Genomic DNA, 21442 nt, shown 5'->3' with positions numbered 1-21442 from the left:
TGGTTGCATAAGTGCACACAATGTTTACTATATGTGTTGAAACTGCTTTCCGATTTCTCCAACCATATCCCAAATAATACACAAAGACAATAAGCCCTCATCAGATATTTAATATCAGATCACCTGTTCTATTAGAAACTCATTTCTATTCTGAATGAAAACATTACATTTCTTTTTTTAGCTTTCCAACGAGCTATAGGTGTCCCAAGTGGCGTTAATAGGAAATATGTTACAGCTCATAAGAAAAAACTCAATTATCTTTTTATCCTCTGCCCACAGTGATAAAAGTACCAATATATCAAGAGTAAATTTTTTAAATTACATATATTTCAGCTCGGGAAATTCAGGTGTAATTCACATGCCAAGCTGCATTAAAATCAAAAATGATGATGTAAAAAAAGTTTTCTGAAAATTCATTGAATTAAAATGGAATGACCCCATTGTCAGATGGCTAATATGCCATTTTGTAAGGAAATTTTTTTTATTTTTATCTGTCTTCAGAGAACACATTTTATGCATTTACTGCCTATCCACATACAAATAGGATACAAATGCCTATTGTAAACAATGTATTTATGACATGTTCTATCACATGGTTCAAATCATCAGCAAAGTAATATCCACTGGCAATGTAAGGAATCAGTTCTCAACTGCCAATGATCTTATCACAAACCTTGAAACTGCCCTATCATGTTCTCACCTGTCTCACTCAATGTGGCATGTACAGTAATTCTGTCTGTGGGGTTCCAGACAAAAATTCACCTCAAGAAGCCATTGGCTTCTAAAACAAAAAAAATTAGGAGCTAATTTTGATTGACTTTGATTTAGGTGCCAAATAATCAAATGTGTAAAATATTCTTTTTTCAATCTCCTACCTTTCTAACCTCCATGTAAGTGTGCCTAATTATTTTCCTTCTGTGCAGTGCACCTTGGCACTTTTGTGTCCATCTTGATAATTTGGGTAACAGAATGTTATAACAACTTTCACACTACACAAATCATTAACAGCAACACATTTTATTTGGGCTCTGGTACTGTGTCACTGAATGTCAGTTTTAGAGGGCCATCCAGTGTAATTTGGTCTTGTTCTCCTCTTCTTTGAAGTGACCCAGCAACATTTTACAATACATTTTAAAGAAATTCAGCAGTCCAAGCAGTGAACAATAATTGAGATTCATTTAAAAAGATAAATTTAAAAGATTCATTTAAAATAGGTTTAGCTCAATGTTAGCTGTCTGATTGTTCATTTTGTAAACAGAAGAGCATTTCAACAACAAAGGCTCAGATGTGGAAATAAGTTTTCCGTCCATTGGAAGCAATGGAGAGGCTCATTAAATATGAAAATGATAAAGAAGACTATCTACAATTTTTTAAAAATACATTTTGAACAATTTTAGCTCTACAGTGTTCACTTTGCAAGCAGCTTACAGGGACACACATTTCTACAGCAAAAGCTCAACTGTACAAATAACTATCCCCTCTGGGGGAAGGGTTGGTGGGGCACAGTAATAGGAATGTTCTACAGAAAACTGCCTAATAGACGTATTAAAGACACTGTGCACTATTTTAACTACCCAGTATTTACTTTTGCAAGGGAGCACAGCAGACAGATTACCAATGAATGGTTTCTTTGAGTTCTACAACAAAGCCTTTCCCTTGAAAAATATGTAAGTGTATATGCAGCATTTAATAGTTTTGATGACGTCATTTTTATTGTAAAATGCAGAAAATAGTAAAAAATAAACCCTTCTATAAGTAGGTGTACCCTAATGTTTGACTGGTACTGTATATTTGAATTAAAATACTAATATTATTCAAGATATATTATTATATTACACATTAAAAATATACTCTAATACTGAATATTCAAGTAATCTGGAAAGCCTCATCTATTTCCACCCTACCATGGGGCAGAGGACAATGTTTTCTAGTGTTATGGAAGTGGATATGGGATTTGAAGTAGATGAAGCAAATAACCATGCACCAATGTACTAAAACTACAAAATAAAGTTTAAGGCCAAACTTTAAACATCTCTATGAACACACTGAAAGAAGCTGTGCGAGGGCTAATTCAAAAAAGCAAATAAAAATAATTTTACACAGAAATTGTGCAGTTTTTGAAATAAGTGTTTAAAAAATTTACTTATTCTTAATTATGCAATTTGACACATTTTTAATTTAAACTTTACCACATGGCTATCAGAAATTTTAAATATTCAAATATGTAAGGGCAAGTCAGGTATTTCTGCTAGTACAGCATTTACATATACATGATTGATTTTTTTTACTTTTTATTTTGAAAGCATGGCTAAATAATCACAGGAAATATAGAAAGGGTGGAGGTTCCTGGCACACAAAAGGAAAAAAATGCATGAAAATATATAAGCCCGACAACAAAGATTAATACATCACCTGAAGTGAAAAGCGGAGGTTGTGCTTGAGGGGGTGGATGATGAATTCCTGATGTCACAATAGTAGGTACAGAGCTTGTAATAGAATTAGGCGGTGCATCCATTCCAGCAGGTTGAAGTGGTGGGAGGGGAGGTGGTGGACCTTCCAAAAATATTACATAATGGTTATTATATATAAATAAAGCAGAACAGTTAAAGGACTACATGAGCATTTCTCCATATGTATGATTCTAGCACATAGTACTTACAGACAAACAAGGTTACTGCCGATTAAAACTAACCACTTATTGAAATGAACAGGAACTTTAACTTCAAATAGGTGTTAACATTCATTAACACATGGGAAAGGCACAACTTGCACTTTTCAGATATGCACAAATAAACACGTCTTACTAACTAGTTTCAAATCACAACCAGCAAAATTATCACTATCTGAAGAAAGAGTCATCACACTATCAATATGTTTAATGAATGAAAATTTAAAATGGACTGCAAAGAAACAAGTATTAATCTCTTTAACTCAGAGATGCTACTGTATTATATATCAGTGTGTACAAACACAGATATTTTCCTTTCAGCTCTGAAGTCAAGAGTTCTGCTCTTTTTAAATAGGTTAATAAATAAAATGCATTTTAAAACATATTTTAGAGATATTCACCATATTCTGATTCTGCAGGCTGTACAGCAGGAATAACTATGATTGACATTGTTCAGATGATTTCATTACCATAAGTAGTAATAGTGTAAAAAGAGTCAAATCAGGCTACTATTTTGTATTATAGAATAACTGCCTTTCGCATGGGGACATGAACATGCTAGCAGTTGTATGAAAAAGACTCGAGCTACAGACTTTCATACTTGTCAATAAAATACACAGAATGTTCTGAATCAATAAAATTCACACTCAATATCTAAACCTTCTTAGGTTAGAAAACTGCATTAAATACCTGCAACAGGTGGAAGGCTTGGCGGAAGCGGACCAGGTGGAGGCACTGGTGGCCTTAAATTCACAGGAGGTGGAGTCATTAAAGGAGGTGGTGGTGGAAGGCCAGGTGGAGGTGGTCCTTCAATTACAGGAGGTGGCTGTGCTGGGAATGGCAGCATACCTGGTAGATTCACATCCTCAACAACAACAGGATCACTTCCATGGTCAAAAGGGCACATGTCCCCTCTCATGCAAAAGCCTTTTTCTAAAGGAATGAAAAATTGTTTGATTGATCACCTCTGAAAATAATTTACAATGTTACATTGACACGCTTTCAGTTTACAACACTGTTAAAATATTACCTCATGAACATTAAAATTAACTTGTACAATGTGTTAGTAAGATCAGAGCTGGAGTACAGTGATACAAAAGAAGCAAACACAAATGTAAACACCACCCAGGAAAGAGTAAATAAATGCATCTGTCAATTCAAAAGCAACACCCTCCTATGGAATAAAAACTTAATGCCTTTTGCCTGGGACAGAGCTGCTATGCACAGACACAACTATAGCTTTATATATTATACTAGCCAACCCGCGGCGTAGCATACGCCGCATAATTATGTATTGATGGGTGAACACTTCATGAACGACACAGTTGTCCAAATGGCGTGAGTTTGAGGATACGACTGTGAATGAATGAAAAGATAGACCTCTGGAGAGAGCAACATATAACTGTCCGTGACTGAAAGTGAGATTGTCTGTGACGAAGAAGGACACACTGGTGAAAGTTACTTCGTCGGTAGGGATAAGTGTCAGTAATTGTAGATTAAGGCGTAGCGAGTCTTTGTTGTGGGGCGGCACGGTGGCGCAGTGGGTAGCGCTGCTGCCTCGCAGTTGGGAGAACTGGGTTCGCTTCCCGGGTCCTCCCTGTGTGGAGTTTGCATGTTCTCCCCGTGTCTGCGTGGGTTTCATCCCACAGTCCAAACACATGCAGGTTAGGTGGATTGGCGATTCTAAATTGGCACTAGTGTGTGCTTGGTATGTGGGTGTGTTTGTGTGTGTCCTGCAGTGGGTTGGCACCCTGCCCAGGATTGGTTCCTGCCTTGTGCCCTGTGTTGGCTGGGATTGGCTCCAGCAGACCCCTGTGACCCTGTGTTCAGATTCAGCGGGTTGGATAATGGATGGATGGAGTCTTCGTTGTTGAAGCTTAATATAGCTTGCGTACTGAGATGTTCCGGAGTCACAGTTGAGAAACACTTTTTTAATGTCTTTTAAGCACAGGGGAAAAAATGAACATGTGAAACAACCGTAATTTAATAATTCACCAAGAAAAGTAACATTGCAACAATGCTATCTACAACCCGATTGCTGTAAACAGAAGTGAAAACAAAATCGAGCCCGGTGCATTCTTTAACTGCCTTGTAGCACAGTAGTAGTGTTGCTGCTTTGCAGTAAGGAGACTGTGGAACATTTTGGGTTCGCTTCCCGGTTCCTCCCTGTGTGGATAGCGCTTTGAATACTGAAAACACCGGTATATCAATGTAATGAAGTATTATTATTCTTATGCGTCCAGCACTCTCTCTCTCGTGTGTGTGTGTGTGTCGCTCGCTTGCACATGTTCCTGCAGGCATACGCCGCATAATCATTTATTGATGGCTGAACACTTCCGGAAAGACACAGTTGTCTAAAAGGGGTGGGGGTTTGAGGATACAACAGTAAATGAATGAAAAGATGGAACTCTGGAGAACAACATACAACTGTCCGTGACTGAAAACTGGTTTTGGCAGATACATGCATATCTTTTTAAATGTTTTTTAGGCAGAGGGAAAAAAATGAACATTTGCAAAATCCGTAACGCTGCTTTCAGTAAGTACAATGCACACGTGTTTAATTTGTTGGCCACTTTTTTGCCAGCTGTCTTTTCTGGTTTGGGCTGCTTTTGCAGTGTTACTGCTTGTGTATATTAAATCTTGAAATCCTTCGAGTAACTAATTAACTAACTAACACCCACCCACACACATAGCTTGTGTGAAAAAAATGCGCTCGTTCTTTCATAATTTTGTTGCAGCCTATCAAAGACTTGCTGATCATGTTTTCTAGACTCAATATATATTGGCTTTTCACTCAGCGCGGGGGCACGCATTCATCTTGGATTATTACATCCAGGTAGACTAATCTGCTACACGGCTGCGTTTGAAAAACCGACTTATCCCGGATGAGTTTCACCAGCTGTAATGATTAGGAATCTGGTTGGAACAAAACCCTGCAGTCATAGGGGTTCACCAGGACCGAGTTTGGGAAACACTGCTGAACAGAGACGAAACTGACTCAGGTGAGGAGTTGGAGCGGGCAAAGTAGTTGGAGCTATTGATTATTCAGTGTTGTTTGCCTGGGTGTCTGATCTGCTCGACGGGATCAGAAATAAAAGGAAAACAATGTGAAGGCAATGTCACAGGTGTTCCTGTAGTATAGTGGGTCTACAGCTCCCCTTCAAAAGGCCATTTGTAAATAAATAATCATCGCGCTCACAGTGTAGCGAGGGGCGTGGAAGTGTGGCTGAAACAGTTTCTGGGTGGAGTCGTGCTGCGGGTGTTTCTCCCCTGTGCAGTGTGCGAGCGAGTGAGGAGAGAGAGAAAGCTAGTACGTTGGAGTGAGCAAGAGCAGGCTCCAAGGCAATGTGTTCCTGTGGTATAGCGGGTCCATAGCTCCCCTTGAAAAGGCCATTTTTAATCAGGCGACTGACAGTAGTGGAGTCAGGCACAGAGAAGGTCAGCTGCTGAGAGAGCGTCTCGACTGTTGCAGGGCCTGCATCGGTGAAGCAGGTGAGACGCTAATGAAACAGAGGCACAGGGCTTATGGGTTTTTAAAGACTGCTTCCTTCATTGTGTTTTAACCTCAGTTTTAAAGGATTGTTTTAAGGATCCCATGGGATACCCTTCGCAAACTGTTTTACACGCTGCATATAGCGATTCACATCCGTGAGAAACATGCCTCTATGAACAGTCAACGTGGCTCAGAGGTGCATGTGGACTCTAGCGCAGACGAACATAAATGACGCCGTTATTTCTGTGTCGTCGCGTCCGAGTTGGTGGGCGTGGCTCTGCGAGTTGTCGTCGTATCCAATGGTCTTAGAGTTGGTGGGCGTGGCTCCGTCCTGCATGCTTCCATGGGTGTCTTGCTTGCTCTGGAGGCGGCTTAGTGAATTATATATATAGATGTATACCTTTGTTTAAATTATGTTTTAAATCCAGCAGAACTTTTTTTCTGGTAAAGAACTGAACACTTTGACAAGGTCAACACTATAGACTAATGAAGTCAAGATTAATATTAAAATCAAATAAATTGTTGTGTAAATATGGAACAAGCTATTAAATTACGTAGAAGATGGTAAAATGTCAACTAAATGATTTCCATGGCATGAACAGGGTTTCAAGGCACATGTTTAAAGAATACTTATTTTACTGGCAAAAAGAGGCATAGTGTACAAAATAGCTGTAAGCAAAAGATAACACAAGCAATAAGCACTACTGTGGTTGCAACTGGTATGCAAACAAAAATACAAAAAAACTGTCAAGAATATTTATTCAATCTTGTTTTTCCACTGCTAGCATGCATGCCCATACAAAATGAGCACAAAGCATCAAGGATATCTGTAAGGGCCAGGTACTACAATATATTTGCACAGACAAGTAATCAAATATGTTTTCAAAAAGGGAATTACACTCAAGTCAATGGCAACAGGTGCAGAGCTTCTGTACTATCTACCATTAATAACCAATTTAGGAAAAAGCAATATTAATTTGCTTTCACAAACAATTTTTTAAAAAGATCGGTTTTGAAATTCTGAATATATACTATATGGACTTTGAATGGAATGCTAATTAATGTCTAAATATATAAAATACATTTAAATGTATTTCGATCCAAAAATAATTACAAATTGGGGCATCAGCAAGATTGTCAGCACACAAATTTTATTTGCCCCAACATACAACTATGACCATTAGCCATTTCCTTCAGAATCACCCGTTTTTCCTAAAGATACAGATTTCGGGAAAGCAGAATTTATAATTTATAAATTTGCATAGTTGATACTTTCTACTTTTCCCAGAATTAAGACTTGCATAGTTGATACTTTCTACATTTCCCAGAATTAAGACAATTAAGAATCTTTTAAGCCTTTTCATTAGCATTGTTATTCACACTTGCTATATTTAAAACCAACTAAAAAGAAAACGCAATGCAGTTTTTCAGAAATTAGATGCTTTTCAGGCACTGATGTTTCTTTTCATTATGTTGCTCCATGTGTGGACTTTAATATTTACTAAACTGCAATCATTACAGATAAATGAATTGATCATCATAATGATCATTTTTTTAATATACACAAACATGTAAAGGGGTCTGTAAATTATAGAAAGGTAACCTTGCCAATGTGACAAATTAATCAGAAGGTATGATGCTAATAAAGAGCTGGAAGAAATCCGCACAGATTTTGATGATTAAATTGTGACAAAGACTTTTAATAGATTTTCATCATAAGAGAGATTAATTCACCATGTTATTATCAAACGATTTAAAAAAAAATATCTATGAGGATTATTTTCTGCAGTTTATAAAAATTTTTGGCCTCTATCAAAAGCAATAAAATAATAAAAATCCACATTTAGTGGTAGTGTATAGCAATCACAATTAGTACATCACTGATATGTACCTTAAATGGTTATGCATACATATAGGCTATTCTTTTTAATATTTAAATCTAGATTTAGGCTGCATTTACCCACACTGAAGCTGTATTTGCAACACGAGATATTATATGAAATGCTGACAAAACCCTTCTAAACGGTAAGCATCCAAAGACAACCTACAAAACAATACTGCAGATGAAGGTCATACACAAATGTTTCAGACCAACAAGAAATTAAGGTTATTTCTGGTTACAGAAAGAAAGAGATAGAGATGTGTTTGAAATTGTATCACTTCTTAGATTAAAGCTTACTTGAACAAAATTGTCAATGACAACATTCAAGTGCTGTGCTGTCTTTTTGGAAATCGGAGCCATGCATAATTTGGGCCTGTTTCACCAATCAGATGTAGCCATGCAGTCACATGACCACACACAAACTTCCTGCGACTGTAGCCTGTGAGAGACTTTTAGTCATGTGGGGCTCCTGTTCACTGCTAAACTGTCACAGCTTCACTGCAAGAACCTTGACAGCCAACTCCTGCTGAAGCTTAGCCATCACTTCACTGAGTGAAGAACAAGCACGTTTTAACCAAAAATGCACAGACAGTCATGGTAAAGTGAGACTTCTTGTACATGCACAAGTTGCCTTGTTCTAATGTTATTTTCTATCAGCTGTGCTATTTGGAGGGCAAGTGTGTGACTATGTCGGTCCCCTACAGACTCTTCTTTTCTTTGATTCCCCCTTCTATTTTTATGCCGACCCGTATATATACACTCCCGTCTCTGTGGGCCTTAATCACATGCCACAGAAAGCCAATGAAGCAACTGAGAACGATCGTACCCGCACGTGCAGGTGCGACTCGCTCCAACTACCTCATTAACTCCCCGCGGTCGTGCAATTGCGCCTACGAAGAGTGACACACTGTAAGTAGTTTGCACTGTTCAAATATACGTTACCTACTGTAGGTATTGGCTTCAAAAGCTTTGTTGTGAAAAACTGATTATTTTTACTCATTTTTTATTTTATTACAGTGGAACCTCGGTTTGCGAGCATAATTTGTTCCGGAAATGTGCTTGTGGTCCAAAGCACTCGTATATCACAGTGAATTTTCCCATAAGAAATAATGGAAACTCAGATGATTTGTTCCACAACCCAAAACTATTCATATAAAAATGATTAATACAAAATATAAAGTAAAAATACATAAAACAAATTAACCTGCACTTTACCTTTGAAAAGAATCATGGCTGGTGTGAGTGAGTTTCTAAACTCTTGTGGGATTGCACCCAACGGGACAATACACGGAAGAGCGTTCCAAAGCAATCGCAGTCTCCCAGCGCTGTAGCAGTTCGCCATAAAAGCGAATCCGAAAAGATCGCGGACATGCTATAAGCGCCTGCCGTCGACGGGTGATACAAGGAACATTATAAATGTGCAGGGCCCTGCCTGACTGCTGTGTCTGTGTATAAATAACCGCGCTGTTGCTGTTTCAGGCTGAATAAAGCTGGTGTTGCTAAAGTACTGAGACTCAGCTTCATGTTTTAGGGTGCAAGACAAGGGACTCGTGCGCGCGAGCACACACACGCGAGCGGGCGGGCGAGCGCACACACACAGTCACAATGCTAATGCTGTAATAAACAGTATACACTCGTACGAATGTTTACTATGAGTGAGGCACGCCGACTCAGACAGAGGAGACGATTGCCCACAATCCCGCAGCAAGAGAGAGAAAAGACGCATCAGCTCAGTTGTGATCACATGACGCTCAGCAGACAAAGCGTAAACATACTACTCGTACTGCAAGACCTCGCTCGTTTATCAAGTTAAAATTTATTAAAAATTTTTGCTCGTCTTACAAAACACTCATAAACCAAGTTACTCGCAAACCGAGGTTCCACTGTATTTGGAAATAGCAGAATTTGCACATTTTTTATTTTTGTCTGTCTTATTACAACATTTCTAAAAAATAAATAATTTATTATGGTTGCTCAGTACTTGAGTAGTCTTTTCACCAAATACTTTTTTTTACTCTTACCCGAGTAATTTTTTGGATGACTACAGTAATCCCTCGCTATATCGCGCTTTGACTTTCGCGGCTTCACTCTATCGCGGATTTTATATGTAAGCATATCTAAATATATATCGCAGATTTTTCGCTGGTTCGCGGATTTCTGCAGACAATGGGTCTTTTAATTTCCGGTACATGCTTCCTCAGTTGGTTTGCCCAGTTGATTTCATACAAGGGACGCTATTGCCGGATGGATGAGAAGCTACCCAATCAGAGCACGTATTAAATAAAACTCCTCAAATATATATTGTGAGCAGGGGGGCTTTTCACACCCCTAGAGGATACGGATGCTCCTCTAAAAAACGCTGAAAGACTACCTTCACATTGCTCCCTTCCTTGCGGCTGCTTTGCATACTTAAAAGCCCAAACAGCACCTATTGATTTTTGGCACCTCTCTCTCTCTCCCTGATGCGCACTCCTTTGAAGAGGAAAAAACGTTTGCATTCTTTTAATTGTGAGACGGAACTGTCATCTCTGTCTTGACATGGAGCACGTTTAAACTTTTGAAAAAGAGACAAACGTTTGTTTCAGTGTTTGAATAAAGTTCCTGTCTCTACAACCTCCTGTGTTTCTGTGCAAATCTGTGACCCAAGCGTGACAATATAAAAATAACCATATAAACATATGGTTTTTGCTTAGTGGATTTTCACCTTTCATGGGGGGTTCTGGAACGCAACCCCCGCGATCGAGGTGGGATCACTGTACTTTTTACTTCTACTTGAGTAATATTATTTTGAAGCTAATCTTACATGAGTACAATTTTTGGCTACTCTACTTACCTCTGCTACTGTGGTACCTTATATACAAGCAGGAAAGCCTCCATACCTGCCTTCATTATTGTTTGTATTATTTCAGTACAAGTATTTTGTACAGAAAAATCACCAAGAGAAATTGTAATCTTGTTCATGTAAAAAAAAAAAAAAAAAAAACAAACACCTGTATGTACAGTAAAATATACATCTTAATTATTTATCATCTTAAACTACACTGACCAAATCAAAATTTCATGCAGATTTCTAGTTTATTAGACTATCATGTCCCCTCCACATCCACATGATAAATGCACATGCACTTTCGTCAGACTTACTCTGTGTTTTAGGTTGTAATATTTTGGCCATCAGGTGGGGAAAAGACATTGTATTAAGAGTGGCAAATTAAAAAAATCACCCCACCACAATTTTAAAAAATGAATGGGAAGAACCAATTTTTTAAATACAATCAGAAAAAAAAATGTTAGTAATGCAGATTTCTGAATCTTCAAATGCCTCGTTACCATCATGCTTCAAAAATCTGCATACTTAAATCATTTTTGAGCATTTAACTATTACAAGAGTATACAGATATTCCATATTTGGAAACTTTTTAATACATCAGTGTGCATGGTTACTCCATTGATAAATAATGATGGCAATCATTCTTTTCAGTTTCTGCAGCCGGTTATCACCAGGTCAGTGAGGAAGTGGTCACCTCTGGCAATATACTCTTTAAAAGGCTGCTTTGAAGCTACACACTGGGAGTTCTATGAACACAGTATGTTACATATATTAATGAATGTAACTGGCTGCATTAATGGGTATATTAATTTTTGTGAAGACACTGTCATTCCATCAGACTGTTTACCATTTCACCAACAATAAACCAAGGGTCACCAATGAACTGAAGCCACTTTACCAAATTAAAGAGAACCTTCTGGGCTGGAGATAGGAGGGTAGTGCTGGGAGGTATACCAGTTCATACCAAAAACCATTTTTTACTTCTGTTATATGGATTTTTCTTGTACCGCAATACCGGTTTAAATAGCCTAAACAACGTTCTGAACGTGGCGCAGCGGGAAACTGTTTTTTTCCTTTTTCACTGCTACACCGCTAAACAGGCATGCAATGGAGTACATGCGTTAGTGGAGGTATTGCGTGGTAAAAATGGACAGAGAACATTCCGAAACTGAAGCTGTAACAGATGATAAAGTTGAACATGATTACACAGAAGAACTTTTACCAAAAAAGGGAGTCATGTCTGTTGTCTGGAGATACTCTGGTTTTAAAAGGTCGGATGTAGACCATTATTATTTTGAAATGTGTGACTGCTGTTTCTATAGTACTGGATAATACTACAAGCCAAGTAGCGCCCCCCCCCCCCCCCACCCCCAAATACTTGAATACTGGGTAATGTTCCTGGGTACTGTGTAATAGTGTGATGATGCCGGTCCCCTACAGACTCCCTCTTCCCACATGGGAGTCTGTTGAACCAACACCGTCCTGTTTTGTTTTTGTTAAATATTTTTATGTAGCACTTTGAGATTTACTACTAATACAAAGTGCCTTATAAATAAAATGAATTATTATTATTATTGCCTTACATCTCGCTCGCCCCACTCTATGCGCTTAGTCAGTGGGGCAAACCAGCCCCTAGAGCGCCTCAGCCTGCACTCCCTCACAGAGCCCCAGGTAGTGCTGCCTTCTCCTTCCTGGTGTCTGGTTCGTCTCCCATGACTACCTTTTCCCTTCTTTAACCTCTTTCTGTTCTATCTTTTCTTTTTTCCTTCCCCCCTATCCTGCCAGCCCATAAATATACATCTCCATGGACGCAGCGCCTTAATCACACGCCTTAGGAAGCCGATGAAGCAATTGAGAACGATCGCACCTGCACGTGCGACTCGCCCCAATTACATCTTCGACTCCCCGTGGTCGTACAATCGTGCCCATGGAGATAGACACAGCAAACTGGAATATAAAAACTGCCCATATTTTTTTTGAAGCCGCAGACCCGCTATACCACAAATAGCATTATAAATACAAGTTGCAGTGTTACTATTTATGTATATAGCTTAGCTTGAAGCAAAGTCCATATTAATGCAATTTGCAAAATAATGGATCAGTTGGTAAAGATGTCATCACCAAGTTGCATTTATTTTATTTTATTTGTATTTGGTGAATACTGTGTAATTTACCTGGGCTTGAAGTCTTGAAGTAATAGTATTATTACTGGAAGTTGCACTATTATTTATTTTATTGTTATTTTTTAGTTTAAATATTATGCTGTTTAATTATGGTAAAGTTGTTTAAAAATTCACTTTAACGTGTCAGTGGACATAGATTGTTAACATTAACAGAAAGTGCAGTTAGTTTACAAAAAATATTGACTATTTATTCCTTTTCTAAGATAGGTTCAGTGCAATACAACTTTTGATAAGCATCTCTGGATATTTTACTAAGTCTAAATGCCTCTTTGGATGGTTGAAAATATGTTGTCAAAATTATAGTTTGTTTGCAAAATTTGTTCAATAAAAAGGTTCTATATTTTGACTGCAACTGTCATGCAATGTGATTCCTTCTCTTCATTAGTGCCAACCCCTTGAAAATGATCACTTTATGGGGCCATGCAAATCTTTATTAATACTTGTGTGCACATTAAAATGTTTTTTTGTACAATGCTCATGACAGTGCAATAGGTTATTCTTAGCCAGTCTACTGCAGTAATTGCAGTGGAAAATGTGGTTAACATCCACTCATGCATGAGAGAAAAAAAAATACCGTTGAATACTGTGAAACCGGTATTTTAGTCATACTGCCCAGCACTATAGGAGGGGAATGAAGAGGGTGCAGAAAGAGCTCAAGGAATCAATCAAGGAGGTTAAAGAGAACTACAGGAAGGAACTAGATGCCAAATTGGAGGCAAAACAGCACATGAGAGGTATGGAAACGAATCAAAAATATAAATCTTTAAACAATTCAATTGCTAATCAGAAGTAGGAAGTACAAAGAGGGCTCTTGAGTTAAACTGATGCTTTAACAGATTTGACTGTGGCCTTCCTGCTCAGAATTTGCCCACTCAGATACCTGGGCAATCTAAGGCATCACCAAGATAGTGCACCCAACAGTCTTAAAATGACTACCAACCACTGACTTTGACTTTACAGATTATGAAGATCTTAGAAAGGTTAATCTTGGCTAATTTGCAATCACAGCTCAGAACAGCATTAGACCCTCTGTAGTTTGCCTAAAACGACCATATAGATGACCACACGACCCACCCTTATTTGCTGAATAAAGCCTACACCCATCTGGAAAAAACAGTAGCAGGAGGAGGATATCATTTGACTTCTCTAGTACATTCAACACCTCACAGAACAAATTGCAGGGGCAAAAGCTCCAGTCAGTGAGGGTTGATGATACCACTGTATTGTGGATAGCAGACCATTCACTGGTGGACCTCAGTTAATGCAGTTTAAGAACCATGCATTGGACATAGATATGCACATGGGGTTCAACAGGGAATTGTACTGGCTCCCTTCAAGCTTACCCTGTACACTTAAAACTTTAGATACAATAGAGAATTATACATGTCATCTGCCAAAATTTTCTGATGACACATAGTTTTGGGTGTATCAGTGGTGGCAGGAGAATGAAAACTGGACACTGATGGAGGACTTTGTTGAAAGCTGTAAATTGAACCATCTGAAGATCAACCTTAGTAAGCCAAAGGAAACAATCACAGACTTCAGGAGGTTACGCCTAGTCTGCCTTCAGTCTTCACTGATGATGATGTGGAGGTAATTGATGACATACGTTTACCTTGTGGTGCAAATACCAACACAGAGGCTGTCAGGGTCGTCTCTGTTTCCTGGGAAAGTTGAGGTTGTTTGGTGGCGCAGCTGTTTTAATCGAATCTGCGCCTCCGGATTACAGTTTTACTCGTGCAGATCGCCAAGGAAAGAGAGGTGGCGGACTAGCAAACATTTACTCAAGCAGGTTAAAATGTAAAAATGTCAGTTTTGGTAAATTCAAGTCTTTTGAGTATCTCGCCATTGTTATTCAGGGAGATTCTCACGTTCTAGTATTATCCGTGTATAGACCTCCTAAATTCAACGCGTCTTTCTTTGAGGAATTCTCTGACTTGATGTCAATCTTAATTACGAACTATGACACACTCTTAATAGTCGGCGACTTTAATTTTCATATAGATAATCAATGTGACCAAAAAGTAAAAGAATTTATGAACCTCCTGGACTCTTTTGATTTGAGACAGCTCGTTAATCAACCTACACATAAAGCAGGTCATACGTTAGACTTAGTAATTACTAAAGGACTAAAAGTTGATATAAAGCAGGTCATTGATACGGGTCTATCAGACCATTTTCTTCTACTTTTTAATATAGAAATAATGATAGAAAACACTCATGAGAAGTATATTGTTAAAAAACGCTTCTTTGACTCATCAGCAGCTTTAAAACTTACAAACATTCTAAGCAATCAGTCCGTTTATAGTGCCAACTATAATAGCGAGGATAATGTAAATAGTAAGGTGGAAAGATTTAATACTAAAGTGAGGGCTGCTGTTGACTCAGTTGCACCTGAAAAGACAGTTGAAAAATTTTCTAGCATTGTTATACCATGGAAGACCCAAAGAGTGTCTGATTTAAAGAGAACATGCCGTAGAGCTGAGCGTAAATGGAGGAAGACTAAACTAACTATTGACTATGAAATATTAAAAGTTAAAATAACAGAATACAATAACACAGTCCGTCTTGAGAGGCGCTGCTATTTCTCTAAGATTATAAATAACAATGCTAGTAATCCCAGAGTCTTATTTTCGACGATTGATCGTCTGTTAAACCCAGGTAACTCAAAGGAATGCCTCCTAAGTACTTCCAGTAAAACCTGTGAGGCTATCGCTGTATTTTTCAATCAAAAAATTAATGATATTAGAAATAACATAGTACATCTCCCCAACACTAAGGATCCTCCTAAACCCCAGTACTCTGTAATAAACAAATTAAATTCTTTCACTAGGATAGATTTACCTGATTTACATAAAATAATTTCTCAAATGAAACCCTCCACCTGTGCCCTTGACCCAATACCAACAAAATTTTTCAAAGAAGTATCGGGCGTGCTAATTGATAATGTTCTTGACATAGTAAATTCGTCATTAGATACGGGGGTCTTCCCAGACTGTCTTAAGACTGCTGTAGTTAAACCCCTACTTAAGAAAAATAATCTCGACCCCTCTGCTCTTGAAAATTATAGACCCATCTCTAACCTGCCTTTAAGTAAAATTCTAGAGAAGGTAGTCATTATGCAGTTAAATGAGCACCTCAATAAACATGCTATTCTTGATAAATTTCAGTCAGGTTTTAGAACAAATCACAGCACAGAAACTGCACTTGTTAAAGTAGTAAATGACTTGTGGGTAAATGCAGACAGAGGCCATTTATCTGTTCTCATCCTCTTAGATCTGAGTGCCGCATTTGACACCATTGATCATAATATTCTTAAGAATCGCCTTAGTCAATGGGTGGGCCTCTCTGGCAGTGTCTTAAATTGGTTTGAATCCTACCTGGCAGGGAGAAAATTCTTTGTTAGTTGTGGTAATTATAATTCAAAGACACATGATATCCTATATGGTGTTCCACAAGGCTCTATCCTGGGTCCGCTGCTCTTCTCAATCTACATGCTTCCCTTAGGTCAGATTATCTTGGGACATAACGTGAGCTACCACAGCTATGCTGATGACACACAGCTGTATTTATCAATAGCACCCTATGACCCCGAATCTCTTGATTCGCTAACACAATGTCTAACCTGTATCTCAGAATGGATGAATAGTAACTTTCTCAAATTAAATAAAGAGAAAACCGAAATCTTAGTGATTGGCAATAATGGATACAATGAGGCTATTAGAAATAAACTGGATGCATTAGGATTAAAAGTCAAAACGGAGGTAAAAAGCTTAGGGGTAACCATTGACTGTAATCTGAATTTTAAATCACATATTAATCAGATCACTAGGACAGCATTTTTTTCACTTAAGAAACATAGCAAAAGTTAGACCTCTTATATCATCAAAAGATGCAGAGAAATTAGTTCACGCGTTTGTTTTCAGTCGGCTAGATTACTGTAACGCACTCCTCTCAGGACTACCCAAAAAAGACATAAATCGTTTGCAACTAGTGCAGAACGCAGCTGCTAGAATCCTTACCAGGAAAAGAAAATCCGAACACATTTCTCCAGCTTTGATGTCACTACACTGGTTACCTGTGTCATTCAGAATTGACTTTAAAATTCTGCTTTGGTTTATAAAGCCTTAAATAATCTCGCTTCATCTTATATATCGGAATGTCTGACACCTTATATTCCAAATCGTAACCTCAGATCCTCAACTGAGTGTCTCCTTAGAATTCCAAGAGCAAAACTTAAAAGAAGTGGTGAGGCGGCCTTCTGCTGTTATGCACCTAAAATCTGGAATAGCCTGCCAGTAGGAATTCGCCAGGCTAATACAGTGGAGCACTTTAAAAAACTGCTGAAAACACATTATTTTAACATGGCTTTCTTATAACTTCACTGTAATTTAATCCTGATACTCTGTATATCCAATTCATTATAATAACTATTCATTCAAAATCTGTACTAACCCCTACTCTCTCTCCTGTTTCCATTTCCAGTGTCCTTTTGCGCCACCACCATCTACCCATAGCTCCATGATGTTCCAACAATGATGGATGGATTAAAAGCCAGATGATGTTCCAACAATGATGGATGGATTAAAAGCCAGAAGTCTGTATGACCATCAGCATCAAGTGACTCCGTGAGAACCCTAACTACAAAGAGGACTATTTTCATTTATGTTAGGTAGAATGCCCAGGGGGGACTGGGCGATCTCGTGGCCTGGAATCCCTGCAGATTTTATTTTTTTCTCCAGCCATCTGGAATTTTTTTTTTGTTTTTTCTGTCCACCCTGGCCACCGGACCTTACTCCTTTTCTATGTTAACTAATGTTATCTTATTTTAATTTTGTATTTTGTCTTTTATTTTTATTTTCTTCATTATGTAAAGCACTTTGAGCTACTTTTTGTATGAAAATGTGCTATATAAATAAATGTTGTTGTTATACCAGCTACTCTTACCAGTTTTCTATCAATCTGTTATGGCCAGTGTATTTTTTCTATGCAGCAATGAGCTGGGGAAATGGCAATAGTGCAGGTGATACAGGTCACTCCCTTTATGAGGTTTTGGCAAAACAAAGGAGCACAAAGAGTACAAGAGTCCAGCTCAGGGCGGCGAAGGAGCAGTACAGGAGAAAACTGGAGCAGAAGTTGCAGAATAACAGCATGAAGGAAGTGTGGGATGGGATGAAGATCATCACTGGCTGCAGCTCGAAGCGGGGTAACACCATTGAGAGAGACGTGAAGACAGCAAACCAAATGAACAACTTCTTTAACAGGTTTGACCACCCTAACCCACTCTCACCTCGGAGTACTGCACCCTCCACCCATACTTCTGCTGATTCCAGCATAGGAGAGACATCTCCACCCAAAATTACAGCAGCGCAGGTGAGCAGAGACCTGAAGAGACTTCGTGCCAGCAAAGCAGCGGGTCCAGATGGAATATCGCCACGACTGCTGAAGGTCTGTGCGTCGGAGCTGGGGAGTCCTCTACAGCGCATCTTCAACCTGAGCCTGGAACAGGGGAGAGTCCCGAGGCTTTGGAAAACATCTTGCATCACCCCAGTCCCAAAGGTATCACGTCCTAGTGAGCTGAACGACTTCCGGCCTGTCGCTCTGACGTCACATGTGATGAAGACCATGGAGAGGCTGCTGCTTCACCACCTGAGGCCACAGGTCCAACACGCCCTCGACCCTCTGCAGTTCACATAACAGGAGAAGGTGGGAGCAGAGGATGCCATCATCTATATGCTACGCCGATCACTCTCCCACTTGGACAGAGGCAGTGGTGCTGTAAGAATTATGTTTCTAGACTTCTTTAGCGCCTTCAACACCATCCAACCTCTGCTCCTTAGGGACAAGCTGACAGAGATGGGATTAGATTCATATCTATTGGCATGGATCGTGGACTATCTTACAAAGAGACCTCAGTATGTGCGTCTTGGGAACTGCAGGTCTGACATTGTGGTCAGCAACACAGGAGCACTGCAGGGGACTGTACTTTCTCCGGTCCTGTTCAGCCTATATACATCGGACTTCCAATATAACTCAGAGTCCTGCCACATACAAAAGTTCGCTGACGACACTGCTATCATGGGCTGCATCAGGAGTGGGCAGGAGGAGGAGTATAGGAACCTAATCAAGGACTTTGTTAAATGGTGCTACTCAAACCACCTATACCTGAACACCAGCAAAACCAAAGAGCTGGTGGTGGATTTTAGGAGGCCCAGACCCCTCATGGACCATGTGATCGTCAGAGGTGACTGTGTGCAGAGGTTGCAGACCTATAAACACCTGGGAGTGCAGCTGGATGATAAATTGGACTGGACTGCCAATACTGATTCTCTGTGCAAGAGAGGACACAGCCGGCTATACTTCCTTAGAAGACTGGCGTCCTTCAACATCTGCAATAAGATGCTGCAGATGTTCTATCAGACGGTTGTGGCGAGCGCCCTCTTCTACTTGATGGTGTGCTGGGGAGGCAGCATTAAGAAGAAGGATGCCTCACGCCTGGACAAACTGGTGAGGAAGGCAGGCAGGCTCTATTGTAGGCATGGAGCTGGACAGTTTGACATCTGTGGCGGAGTGACAGGTGCTCAGCAGGCTCCTATCAATCATTGAGAATCCACTGCATCCACTAAACAGTATCATCTCCAGACAGAGGAACAGCTTCAGCGACAGACTGCTGTCACTGTCCTGCTCCACTGAGAGACTGAGGAGATCGTTCCTCCCCCAAACTATGTGACTCTTCAATTTCACCCAGGAGGGTAAACATTAACATTATTCAAAGTTATTGTCTGTTTTTACCTGCATTTTTATTAAACTTTAATATTGTTTTTTGTATCAGTATGCTGCTGCTGGAGTATGTGAATTTCCCCTTGGGATTAATAAAGTATCTATCTATCAATCATTAAGTAACAGACTGGGACAACTGCATTGCTTCAGGGAGTGTTATGTGAGGTCATTTCTACCATCAGCTATTAGGCTCTTAGTCACCCCTTTGCCAAGGTGGTATTATTCCTTGTGTGCTGAAGATGCCATCAAATCAAACTGATGGAAACTATAAACAAAATCAGTTAAGTAAATGCTGGGTGAATAATGCTAAAATGTAAGAATTTTTTTAACCAAAAATGATATTTGGGTTTGTAAGTGAAAATTGTGCAAATAAAGTATATGGATTCTACTAATGTTTCTTTTTTGGAAACACCACCAACAGATGGCAAATTATTACCCGTGAGATGACATGCTTTCAGTACACTTTGAACAGAGGAAGAAAGGCAATGGAACATTACACCACAGTACTGTTACATTATCTTCTTCATTGTCTTACTGGGCTAAGTTGTTTTTAAAACAAACAAATCTAAGTTTAGGCTTTTTAAAATTTTTAAAATATAGGACACAATCCATGGCAGTAACTATAATCTTGTTTGCAGGTACACAGTGGCAAAACATTAGCCTTCTACCATATCATTCGAAGTTCATGTCATTATTTGATAAGATTTCACACATACAAAGAAGTGAGGTGTGATTAAAATGTCATGAGCCAGATCTGCTGTAAAATCATAAAACTTATTTTCACAGAACTACTGTAGGCACCAATATCTATCATAAAATGTTTTCTATGACAATTAAGTGTTTTGCTTGTGTTTGTGCAACCACTCATCTGCATCTTCATCCATGCAGTTAATGAGTCCAACTGCTACTGAGAGGTGTAATTCCAACATGAATTTTGGTAGAAATTATACTGGCCAGATAGTTTGAGAATTTTAGGAAGGTATAAAGCTTTCAGGGATTGGGTGAACAGGCAAGCATTTTGCATATATTGATATTGGGAATCTGGCCAATACATCTTGTGTGTTGTTCATACAGTTAGGTCCATAAATGTTTGGACAGAGACAACTTTTTTCTAATTTTGGTTCTGTACATTACCACAATGAATTCTAAATGAAACAACTCAGATGCAGTTGAAGTGCAGACTTTCAGCTTTAATTCAGTGGGGTGAACAAAACGATTGCATAAATATGTGAGGTAACTAAAGCATTTTTTTAACACAATCCCTTCATTTCAGGGGCTCAAAAGTAATTGGACAAATTAAATAAATGGAAATAAAATGTTCATTTCTAATACTTGGTTGAAAACCCTTTGCTGGCAATGACAGCCTGAAGTCTTGAACTCATGGACATCACCAGATGCAGCGGCTTTCAGTTGCTGTTTGTTTGTGGGCCTTTCTGTCTGAAGTTTAGTCTTCAACAAGTAAAATGCATGCTCAATTGGGTTAAGATCAGGTGACTGACATGGCCATTCAAGAATTTTCCAATTCTTTGCTTTAATAAACTCCTGGGTTGCTTTGGCTGTATGTTTTGGATCATTGTTCATCTGTATCATGAAACGCCGCCCAATCAAT

The 21442-nt window shown here is 39.0% G+C and overlaps 1 protein-coding gene across 1 annotated transcript in view; it reads right to left on the bottom strand.

Annotated features, from left to right (window-relative positions):
• rbm26 (RNA binding motif protein 26) overlaps positions 1 to 21442 on the bottom strand; it is a 199529-nt gene that overhangs the window by 100787 nt on the left and 77300 nt on the right. Inside the window, 2 exon segments of the mRNA XM_028799577.2 lie at positions 2413 to 2553; positions 3359 to 3601. Coding sequence (XP_028655410.1) covers positions 2413 to 2553; positions 3359 to 3601 — 384 coding nt within the window.

This window comes from Erpetoichthys calabaricus, chromosome 4 (assembly GCF_900747795.2).
Source record: "Erpetoichthys calabaricus chromosome 4, fErpCal1.3, whole genome shotgun sequence".
NCBI classification, from domain to species: domain Eukaryota; kingdom Metazoa; phylum Chordata; class Cladistia; order Polypteriformes; family Polypteridae; genus Erpetoichthys; species Erpetoichthys calabaricus.
Note: the sequence above shows the minus strand (reverse complement) of the source record. Positions and strands in the feature narration are given on the sequence as shown.